Raw genomic sequence first — 12,315 nt, 5'->3', positions numbered from 1 at the left:
TGTGTCACCCTTTACTTGATCGCCACAAAGTCACTCCCTCGCTGCAGAACAGTAAGTCGCCAGGGAGAAAGCGATTGCTCGCTCACCCACTTGATGAAATAGGCAAAACATGCCAACAGGTAAGTGTGTCACCTCCCTGCAGTAAGGTAAATAGAGATATGTGGCGCTAACTCAAAGTGCATAAATGTGATAAAATAAATATAATCCAATTCTTCAAGTAAAGTACATATGCGTAAAGAGCAAAATCACATAAAGTGACTAGACATCCATTAAATTCATAAAAAGTGACATTGGATAAATAACAGTGAATTTCATGAAATATGACATCTAATAAATAAATAGACAATTCAAATGAAGGTAAATAAATAAAAAAAAAGTCTAAAAGTGCATCAAGATGAAAAATCACAAATTTAGAAAAAATTGAAAAAAAAAAAAAAAAAAAAAAAAAAAAAATCGCATGAGATAAAAAAAGTCGCAATACCAAAAATCGCATAAAGTGTAAAAAAGTGCAGAAACGCTATAAAAATAGCAACAAGTCAATACAATTAATGTAATACAGTTTCAATGTTAACAAAGTGAGTCTTCATAAAACAGTTTGTGCAAAAAATAGATGAAAAAAGTGCAAGTGCAAACGATGATAGGTGACAGATTCCTCTTAATAACCATACTCCGTGGTGCGCCACACGTTTCCCCCAGCCTCCCACCTCTAGCAAAGACCCCTAGGGTCAAGTCGAGCCTGCAATCAGGAAGTGGATGAAACACCATCAATCGATCTGTCTCCTCCAATCGTCACAGGTCTGGCAGATCTCCAATGGAAAGCAACAAGTTCGACAAGTTGGGTGGAGGCATGCAATAGAAAGGAGTATCCCCATTGTGTAGTATTCAAAACAGATTTATTCAAAACAACATAGTAACTTACACGTACAGCATAAAATGAACAGCACAGATCCCAGTACTTCCGGTCTCGGCCACGGCCGGAAGTGATGACACCTGACTCTTCCCTGACGCGTATCGTCACTGCCCACGTGACTTTATCAAAGGGTAATGGAGTCAGGCATCAGGTGTCTATTTATATAGTTCGTTCTTAATCAACAAAGTGGATTTGGAATACTAATAGGTGTATCCTCACTCAGTAGACACCATTAATAACCATATGAGGTGTAAGAAATTATAATAGAAAGACCCCCTAATAACAGATCCGAATAAAAAATAAAACAAAAAAAGGAAAATAAAAAGCATATAAACGAGCCTATATAAAATCTCCATAGGACAACGCCATCTAGTGGTGATTCATCAAGAAACTCCTTAAAACCCGTCAGACAGATGACATCTAGTGGTAAGAAAATGGAATCTCTTAAATGAAACATTCATGAGCAAAAATACTTGTTCTAATTTGCCTATATTGCCATCTTGTGGATAAATAGTGATATTTATAAAAATTCCACACTATAGGTAAATGTGAGGAAATAAAAGCATACGACACAAACAAAGGAGGTAAGTACAGGAAACCAGATAGGGTATAACCTAGTAATAATCGCATAAAAAAAATAAAAAAAGTCGCATAACAAATCATCAACAGGGCAGAAGCATGTAACAGCAAAGAGGAGGGGAATAAAAAAGTAGTATAAAAAGGTAATATAAAAAAGTAGAAAATGAAAAATTAATCATTCTAAATAAAACAGCTGAGGTCGAATTCAACGTTATGACCCAAAGGAGTCGGAGTCAGAGTCTGTATTTCATGTATCCATTTTGACTGAAGCTGGCCAATTTTAATCACTTTATTGTGTCCTCTCCAATGGGGTTTATATTTTTCAATGCCACAAACCAAAAAGGGATGAGTCTTTATTGTGAAATTCTGCATAATGTCTTGACAGGCTGTGTTTAACAAACCCCTTTTTAATATTCTGGACATGCTCCCTCAATCTCCTCCAAAGTTCCCTTTTCGTTCTACCAATATACTGGATCCAATATACTGGATCCAGCACAGGCATTCTAATAAATAAACCACCCCCTCAGTCCGACATGATATGAAGTCCTCTGTTGGATACTCTTTTGACGCCACTGTAGAGGTAAAGCTTAACTTCTTTTTCTTACTTTCTTTAGTGTGACGGCAAGTGTAACATTTTTTACAGGGATAGTAACCCTTCCCTTCAAAAAAGGAAAAGTTTTTCTTGGTAGGTGGTCTCTGAGGGTTGGAGCCCTCCAGTAGGTAAACCTGGGCTTCTCAGGAAGGATAGCACCGAGATAGCGGTCTGCCTTAATGTCCCAATATTTTCTAACAATTCTTCGACTTGTTTGTGTTGGGCATTGAAGTCCATAACAAGAGATAAAGTATTATTATTATCGGTATTTCTAATTGTGTCTTGTATTACCTTCTCTCTGTCCACCGCCGCCACATCTCTTATTCTTTCATCAATGACTTCCGGACAGTAACCTTTTTGCACATATCTCTCTCCAACTAATTTCTCTCTCCAACAAAATAAATGCTCGTTGTACACATTTTAAATCACTTAGTCCTCTCAGGGCCCATTTAGTAGATTGAATAGCCTCTTCATGATTGATGATTGTATATAGTGACGTAACGTCCACTGTTGCCATGTAAATAGGCTCTTCGGTCAAGGTGAAGATTTATTTTGGATTGTTTGAGGTATAGTTTAGACTCCAACTATTTCTGGTATGAGAATTCCTTCTTTAACCATCTCAATACAGGGCATTTTAACCCCCTTCCTGCCCAAGCCATTTTTCAGCTTTCAGCGCTGTCACACTTTGAATGACAAGTGCGCGGTCATGCAACACTGTACCCAAATGAAATTTTTATTATTTTTTCCCCACAAATAGAGCATTATTTTGGTGGTATTTGATCACATCTGCATTTTTTATTTTTTGCGCTATAAACAAAAGAAGAGGGACAAGTTTGAAAAAAAACACAATATTTTTTACTTTTTGTTATAATATCCATTTTTTTTTTTTTTTTTTTAAATTAATTTTTTCCTCAGTTTAGGCCGATACTTATTCTTCTACATATTTTTGGTAAAAAAAAAAAAAAAAAAATCGCAATAAGTTATATTGCTTGGTTTGCGCAAAAGTTATAGCGTCTACAAAATAGGGGATAGATTTATAGCATTTTTATTTTTTTTATTTTTTTTTTACTAGTAATGGCAGCGATCTGAGATTTTTATTGTGACTGCGATATTGTGGTGGACACATCGGACACATTTTTGGGACCATTCACATTTATACAATGATCCGTGCTATAAAAATGCATTGATTACTGTGTAAATGTGACTGGCAGGGAAGGAGTTAACACTAGGGGGTGTTCGAGGAGTTAACTGTGTTCCTAGGGAATGTTTCTAACTGAAGGGGAGGGGACTCACAAGGGGAGGAGACCGATCTGTGTTGCTCTGTACTGAGAACACAGATCGGTCTCCTCTCCTCTCTGACAGGACGTGGATCTGTGTGTGCACACACACAGATCCACGTCCTGCCGTGTTACCGGCAATCGCGTGTGCCATGCAGACATCGCGGCCGCCGGGCACGCGCATCGTGTGCCCAGGGACACGGCGGGCGCGCGCGATTGCCGTCGGCGGCGCGCATGCACCCCCTGGTGGGTAGGGAAGGCGAGGGCATCATATGACGCCCTCCCAGAATGAGAGCCGCGCCTCCTGGCCGTCATAAGAAGGAAAATTTACTACCCAGACCTTTTTTAAATCTGTTGACAGAAATAGTTACTTGCCTTTAGATAGCTGTCATACACCATGGTTAGACAACATACCAAAGGGCCAATTTATTCGATTGAGACAAAACGGTACAACAAAAGAAATGTTTATGAAGCAAGCAAAATTAGTTGGAGAGAGATTTGTGCAAAAAGGTTACTGTCCAGAAGTCATTGATGAAAGAATAAGAGATGTGGCGGCGGTGGACAGAGAGAAGTTAATACAAGACACAATTAGAAATACAGAAAATAATAATACTTTATCTCTTGTTATGGACTTCAATGCCCAACACAAACAAGTCGAAAGAATTGTTAGAAAATATTGGGACATTAAGGCAGACCGCTATCTCGGTGCTATCCTTCCTGAGAAGCCCAGGTTTACCTACCGGAGGGCTCCAACCCTCAGAGACCACCTAGCAAGAAATGTGCTTGATCCACCTACCAAGAAAAACTTTTCCTTTTTTGAAGACAAAGGTTACTATCCCTGTAAAAAATGTTACACTTGTCGTCACACTAAAGTAAGAAAAAGAAGTTAAGCTTTACCTCTACAGTGACGTCAAAAGAGTATCCAACAGAGGACTTCATATCATGTCGGACTGAGGGGGTGGTTTATTTATTAGAATACCTGTGCCGGATCCAGTATATTGGTAGAACGAAAAGGGAACTTTGGAGGAGATTGAGGGAGCATGTCCAAAATATTAAAAAGGGGTTTGTTAAACACAGCCTGTCAAATCATTATGCAGAATTTCACAATAAAGACCCTTCATCCCTTTTGGTTTGTGGCACTGAAAAATATAAACCCCATTGGAGAGGAGACAATAAAGTGATTAAAATTAGCCAGCTTGAGTCAAAATGGATACATGAAATAAGGACTCTGACTCCTTTGGGTCATAACGTTGAATTCGACCTCAACTGTTTTATTTCGAATTATTAATTTTTCATTTTCTACTTTTTTAAGTAGATATAGCAATATAGGCAAATTAGAACAAGTATCTTTGCTCATGAATATGTTTAATTTACGAGATTCCATTTTCTTACCACTAGATGTCATCTGTCTGCCGAGTAGTTTCTTGATGAATCATCACTAGATGGCGTTGTCCTATGGAGATTTTATATAGGCTAGTTTGTATGCTTTTTATTTTCCTTTTTTTTGTTTTATTTTTTACACTTTTATATTTTTTATTCGGATCTGTTATTAGGGGGTCTTTTTATTATAATTGCTTAGACCTCATATGGTTATTTATGGTGTCTACTGAGTGAGGATACACCTATTAGTATTCCAATCCAATCTACTGAGTGAGGATACATCTATTAGTATTCCAAATCCACTTTGCTGATTAAGAACGAACTATATAAATAGACACCTGATGCCTGACTCCATTACCCTTTGATAAAGTCACGTGGGCAGTGACGATACGCGTCAGGGAAGAGTCAGGTGTCATCACTTCCGGCCGCGGCCGAGACCGGAAGTACTGGGATCTGTGCTGTTCATTTTATGCTGTACATGTAAGTTACTATGTTGTTTTGAATAAACCTGTTTTGAATACTACACAATGGGGATATTCCTTTTTATTGCATGCCTCCACCCAACTTGTCGAACTTGAGGCCTTCCATTGGAGATTTTCCAGATCTGTGATGATTGGAGGAGACAGATCGATTGATGGTGTTTCATCCACTTCCTGATTGCAGGCTCGACTTGACCCTAGGGGACTTTGCTAGAGGTGAGAGGCTGGGGGAAACATGTGGCGCACCACGGAGTGGTTATTAAGAGGAATCTGTCACCTATCATCGTTTGCACTTGCACTTTTTTCATCTATTTTTTGCACAAACTGTTTTATGAAGACTCACTCTGGAACTGTATTACATTAATTGGATTGACTTGTGGCTATTTTTATAGCATTTCTGCACTTTTTTGCACTTTATGCGATTTTTGTTATTGCATGTGGCTTTTTTTTTTATCTCATGCGATTTTTTAAAATTTTTTTCTAAATTTGTGATTTTTTTTATCTTGATGCTTCAGACTATTTTTGGATTTATTCACCTTCACTTGAATTGTCTATTTGATGTCATATTTCATGAATTTCACTGTTATTTATCCAATGTCACTTTTTCTGAATTTAATGGATGTCTAGTCACTTTATTTATGTGATATTGATCTTTACGCATATGCACTTTACTTGAAGAATTGGATTATATTTATTTTATCACATTTATGCACTTTGAGTTAGCGCCACATATCTCTATTTACCTTATTGTTTTTCTGTGTGGGAACACTGTCATATGTGTGGCGGCTTCTTAGTCCTCTTTAGCTGCTTTGGCTCGCCTTGGTTTTGCGCATTCGTTTTCTTCTCCACCTCCCTGCAGTGTCATCCATAGTGATCCTGCTGCTGGGGAATAAGCTGTGTTATCACTCATGCCATGTTGGTATTCTATGTGAGCATCAAGGCTAACATTAAAGCCAAGCTCCAAACTTTTTTTTTCCTATCGATTCCTATCGATTCCTACCGATTGTGTCCAACAGTGGTCATCTGGTCAGGGAGGTGAGAAAATATAACAGGGACAGAGAACAAAATCCTATTGTAACCATTGTGGGAAATTCACAATTCCTGTTCTACCCAAAAGTTGTCAAATCAAAAGGTAGTTGGGAGAATATGCAATATGCCAATATGCCCCAGTAGAAGGACCTCTAGTCCGAAACATGTCGGGTTGCAATTGATTTTTGTTCCTGGTACCACGCTATTCTCTATTGTGATCACTTTTATCCTGGCTGCTGTTATTTGGATTTTTTACCCTGTTTGGTTTTAATAAACCTGCTTTCTTGGATTTAAGCACTATGTGGAGCCTTTTTTCCTTTCCTATGTCCCTATGATGGCTATGTGAAAGGTGTATTCCTCCAATATACGCCTGTTGGAGAAGTGCCTGTAACTGGACTTTGAACAGCTGCTGTCCCTTGGCCGTTTACCAGTGCTACTAAGGAATCAGTGGAGCCTGCCGCATACGCCTCTACATCCATTTGGATCGATCGATCCTCAAGCCTGTATGACACCTAGCCATACGGCAAACGTGTCCACCAGTTCCGGTAAGCGTATTTGCTCCATTTATTTTCTGCTGTGGATACTGAGTACTGGAACACCACCTCTGTGAACCACGTATCACCTTTGAGAAACCTCTCATTCATCCAACATTCATACTATTCACCTTCATTGAACATTCATATGACCATAATGTCCACGTTATTGGTCGCTGATATGATCATGGACTCACCATAATATTATATTTGTTTTTTTGCATTTTTCTACATCTAGCTATACACTATCACTTTGAACAGTTGATAGTCACAATTGGATGGATCACTCATCTCTAAATTTTATGTTTAGCGCTGCATTGCTTTTTTCCCTTCAGTTGGGAGATCTTGCATTACTTCCTGTTCTGGCACCTGTCAAATATACATTAATCAAGGAGAAATCTTCCAAGTTGGCAGGGGGGAAAAAAAAGTGAGATCCAGGGAAGGCAAGATAAGCACATCACAATTTAGCTTTGACATAGCTGAAATTTGCTGGCTGTGGATCAGCCCAATCCAGTTCACCTCTCATCCTGGTGGTTTGGGTTACATATAAAAGGTTATCCTATGTTATAACATATGTTCTTGACTAGACATAAAAGCCATCCTTAAGCAGATCTACAGGCCTCTACCCCTCTACCATCCATAGCACACATGTTCCACACTACACATTTCCATTGGAAGTGCATGAAATACCTTGTGCCCGAAGCAGGAGTCGTTGGGTGAACAACGGGTTCAGAGTGCTGAGCCTGAAAAAAAGAACAGAGGAAATGAGTACAGAGCCTGTGGTACTTTTCTGGCATAGTGTTTCAAAAAAAAAAAAAAAAAGAAGTGCAATTAACGAAGTTTAATGTAGTTTATCAGTGTGTGTAAAACCCCTAGTATCGATTATCAGCAAGAATAATAAAGAATTAAATTTACTTCAGACTAGCCGCCAGTCAGAGGTAGAGAATGAAAAAACTGGTGCTATACGAAGAAGAACCATAAAGATCCTTGGTGTTTAGCTGCAGCTGGAGGGCACAGGCACACCATCCAGCTCTACTGCCAGCAGCCTGTCTAACCCTGTAAGTCTGACAGCTGTTGCACCTACGGTTATGTACATTTAGGACACTACGGGGTTGATTTACTAAAGGCAAATCCACGTTGTACTATAAGTGCACTTGGAGGTGCAGTTGCTGTAGATCTGAGGGGGAAGATCTGAAGCAAGGGGAATTTCTGCTGATTTTATCATCCAATAATGTACAAGCAAAAATGCTGTTTTTTATTTTCCTTGCATGTCCTCCTCAGATCTACAGCGACTGCACTTGGAAGTGCATAGTGGACTTGCCTTTAGTAAATAACCCCCATGCACCTAAAAAGAAATGCCCAGAACACAAGCAGTCTGCGTTCAAGGCATTTGTCCACGAGTGCGCAATGCTCTAAACTGAAATATCACTGCGGGGCTACATGGTGTGCCTGTGCCCTCCAGCCATAGATAAACACTGGAGCCTCATGCACTGGGGCTAAATGTCCAGTATGCATAAGGCACAAGTCTAAGATTTTCCTTTTTGCCTTACACCTAATCAGGAACCAGCCAAAATTCACACAGTGTATGCCCAGCTTAAGGTACTGCTGCCTCAGAATCCAAGTCTCAAGAGATTGAAAGTAAGATTTGTGCAAAAGTGTGATATCTTGGCTATGAATCCTCCTCATTTGCCATTTCCAGAGGCACGTGGCGGGGATGCCCGTTGTCCCCCTTACTATTCATTTTGGTCCTAGAGCCTTTAGCGGGGCACATCCGACTTCACCCAAAATCTTGCAGGTATACAACTCATGGGTATACCTCACAAATTGGCTATGTTTGTGATTGATATCCTTTTATATATTACCTCACCTCATACTGCTCTGCCTAATTAATTTTTTACTGTGGAATTTTGCCTCCCCCTCAGGTTTGCATGTTAATCTAAAATCGCAAGTGTTAAATGTGTCCCTCGAGGAGAGGGTTTACAGCTCTCTCAAGACTCATTTCCCATTTCAGTGGGCTGCCACAATTCTCTATCTAGATACACAATTAACATCCTCCTACCGCACTTTATATGAAGTAAATTACCCACCTCTTACTAAGTCACTTAATCAGTTATTATCTTCCTTGGATGTCCCCAATATTTCTTGATTGAGTCATATCCACACAGTGAAAAATCAAGTTAGACTTACCGGTAACTTGTTTTCCAGGAGTCTTTCAGGACAGCACCTTGAGAGCGTGGCTCCACCCACTTGACAGGAAACACACCTCCACCAAACTTTAAAAGGAGGCTGCTGTATCAGACCTTGTAGGAGCAAGTCTTGCCGGCGAGGCAGCGGCCAAGATGGTTTGACTGCCATCTGTAGAATGGTGGTAAACCGTGCCCTTTTTGGCCAAAATGGAGCAATTAGAATTACTGCCACTTTTTCCCTCTGTATCTTCCTTAATACCAACGGGATCAGTTGGAAAAGAGGAAAGGCGTAACCCAGATGGAAGTTCCAGGGCTGAATTAACGCATCTGTCCCCTGGGCACTGTCGTTTCTGTGAATCGAGAAGAATACTGGGAGTTGCGTATTTTCTTCTGACGCAAATGGGTCTTTTTGTGGTTGACCCCAGGCCCTGGCGATCATTGCAAAAAATTCCAGATTCAAGCTCCATTCTGCCTCCTGAATCCACCTTTTGCTTAGATAATCTGCCACTACATTTAAGATGCCTTTGAGGTGGACTGCTGATAAGGACCGTACATGATTTTCTGCCCAAATCAGGATCTTTGAAGCTAGCAACTACAGTGTTTTGCTTCTTGTGCCCCCTTGCTTGTTTAGGTAGGCTATGGTAGTGGCATTGTCTGAGAGGACCTGGACATGGGAACTTTGAAGGATTGGAGAGAAGGCATCTAATGCTAAGGCGACTGCCCTTGGTTCCCTCCAATTTGAGGACCTCTTTGCTTCTGTCTGAGACCACACTCCTTGCGTGAAGTTCTGACCTGAGTGAGCACCCCCAACCCCACACACTGGCATCTGTCGTTACCACCTTTTACCACCTTTTCTTTGGAAACGACCAGAGCAGACCCTTTGATAGATTTTCCTGTCTTCTCCACCACCAAAGCGATCTTTTGACTTGAGGGGATTTTACCTTTGCTTCCAGAGATTCTGTCCTGTGATTCTATATTCTCAGGAGAAAAGTCTGGAGAGGTCTGAAATGTAACCTTGCCCATTGAATGGCTGGCATGGTTGAGGTTAGGGTTCCTAGGGATGACATGACTTGTCTGACGGATAATTCCTGATTTGTCTGTAAGGAAGCTACCACATTTTGGACTTTTAGCTTTTTTTTCTCTTCTGGGAGAAAAACTCTGTTCCCTTGAACAGATCTGATACCCCAGGAATAGTACTTCCTGGGCCAGATTGAAATTTGACTTTTGCATATTTATAATCCAACCCAAGGCTTCTAGATGACCTCGGGTTTTTCCGAGGTTGTCTAACAATTTTTCCCTGGAAGGGGCAAAGAAGAGTAGGTCATCCAGGTACGGAATTACCGCAATCCCCTGCAGGCGGAGAGGTGCAAGCGCTTCTGCCATTATTTTTGTAAATATTCGTGGGACAGAAGAAAGGCCAACGGGGAGGGCCTTGAATTGTAAGTGCAGAACCTCTTTTCCCAAATTTATCGCCATCTTTAGGAATTTTTGAGACTGCAGGGCTATGGGGATATGCAGATAGGCATCTCGAAGGTCTATTGATGCCATAAAGCATTCCTTTGTCAATAAGTTTTTGACCGTGAAGATGGAGTCCATACAAAATCTTTTGTATAGGACTGATCTGTTCAGCGGTTTCAGGTTTAAGATTAATTGAAAATCTCCGGATGGCTTTTTTTATCAGGAATATATGGGGATAAAATCCCTGATAAAGCTCCCCCTGTGGTACGTGAGTCACAACCCCTTGATCTATCAGATCCTTTAACAGGTTCTTCATTGCTAGGGATTTTGTTACATCTCTTGGAAGATTTGTCACCAAGTACCATTCTAGGGGAAGATCTGTAAATTCTATACTGTAACCCTGGGCTAGCATATTCAGAATGTACTGGTTTTCCTTTATGCTTGCCCAATAGGGGAGAAAGCCCTGAAGTCTTCCCCCACCTGTAAACGGCTGTCATTGCGTCTTGCTGGAAGACGCAGGAGGATGGAAAAGGACATTCCCTTTCCCCCTGCCAGGTCTTTAGCCATAACACCCGTCTAACAGAATTAGTAAGGGCTGCAGCTTTAGCTGTCATCCTGATAGGCTACAGCTGCTGAGAGAGTAGAAAAGGAATCAAGGATTTCTTGCTTAGGGGAATCCGCTATTATATGAGCTTTGAGCTGATTTACCCAATACTCCAAGTTTCTGGAGACACAAGTAGGTGCCATTGCTGGCTTAAGGTTGCCTATAATGGATTGCCAAGTCCTCTTGAGTTGTTGATCCATCTTTTTATCCATGGGGTCCTTTAAGATCCCCATGTCCTCGAATGCCAGATCAGTAGATCTCGACACCTGAGAAAAGGCTGCATCAAGTTTTGGAACCTTGTTCCAGAGAGTCGCTGGGTCTTCATCAAAAGGGAACCTTCTCTTATGAGCCCTAGAGAAGAATGGTTTCCTATCAGGATCAGCCCATTCTTTTTTTGATCGCTTCAGAAATCACTGCGTGGACTGGAAAGATACGAGATCTGGACTCGCTAAGCCCTGCATACATTTTGTCGTGTAAAGACATTTCCTTATGCTCTTCCTCCAGGCCTAGGGTAGCATAAATAGCCTTCAAAAGGCCATCCACTTGATCCAAAGACAATTTATATTTGGAAGACATATTCTACAGCTCATCCCCATCCTCATCTGATTCATTAGAATGAGAGGGGGAAAGCCCTTCCCGGTTCAGAGGACCCATTTCTGCCTCCACTGCCGGGACTAACAGTGAGCCTTGAGAGGACTGTGAGGTAGTGGGCTGACTTGCGGATGAATTTGTGAGTGAAGATCTGAAGGATTGAATGGTAGCATCCAATTCCTTTTTGGCAGATGCGATTAGATCACTACATGCAGAAGCGGTTTCTTTCCTCACCAAGGAGTCAATGCATGTTTGACATAAAGTCTTTTTCCAGCCTTCATTCAACTTAGTTTTGCACGAAGGACATTTCTTTTTAATCCCAGGGTCAGAGCTCTTGACCTGCCATGATATGGGAACAAAAAGAGAAAAAAATGACAAACCATCCTTTAGAGTCAGCCTGAATATTCAAGATGCTCCCCACAGGTGCACAGTGAGAAAAACACCAGACTCATGTGCCCTGACAGGCCCCTCTGCCACCAGGGGGAAAAAAATACCCTCAAGCCCCACTAAACATTTAGGGAGAAGAGAGCTAGAGAGAGACCCCACAGTAAAAGCTGAGCAGAAACTACAGTCTGCTCCTTACCTGGGCCTTGCTGGTGCCTGTGCCTGTCCCACTTGCTGCGCTTCCTAAGTCCATTCTGAGGCAGCAGCGTGATGCTTGTGCCAAAAAACGCCGGTTCCAGACTCCAATAGCACC

The 12,315-nt window shown here is 41.1% G+C and overlaps 1 protein-coding gene across 4 annotated transcripts in view; it reads right to left on the bottom strand.

Moving 5' to 3' along the window:
• Positions 1-12,315, bottom strand: part of LOC141140472 (interferon-induced, double-stranded RNA-activated protein kinase-like) — a 391,078-nt gene that overhangs the window by 313,226 nt on the left and 65,537 nt on the right. For all 4 annotated transcript variants that reach the window (XM_073627695.1, XM_073627696.1, XM_073627698.1 and 1 more), the window contains exon 4: positions 7,470-7,522. In XM_073627695.1, the coding sequence (XP_073483796.1) occupies positions 7,470-7,522 (53 nt within the window). The remainder of the gene's footprint in view (positions 1-7,469; positions 7,523-12,315) is intronic.

Source organism: Aquarana catesbeiana, linkage group LG04 (assembly GCF_042186555.1).
Source record: "Aquarana catesbeiana isolate 2022-GZ linkage group LG04, ASM4218655v1, whole genome shotgun sequence".
In the NCBI taxonomy this organism is placed as follows: domain Eukaryota; kingdom Metazoa; phylum Chordata; class Amphibia; order Anura; family Ranidae; genus Aquarana; species Aquarana catesbeiana.
Note: the sequence above shows the minus strand (reverse complement) of the source record. Positions and strands in the feature narration are given on the sequence as shown.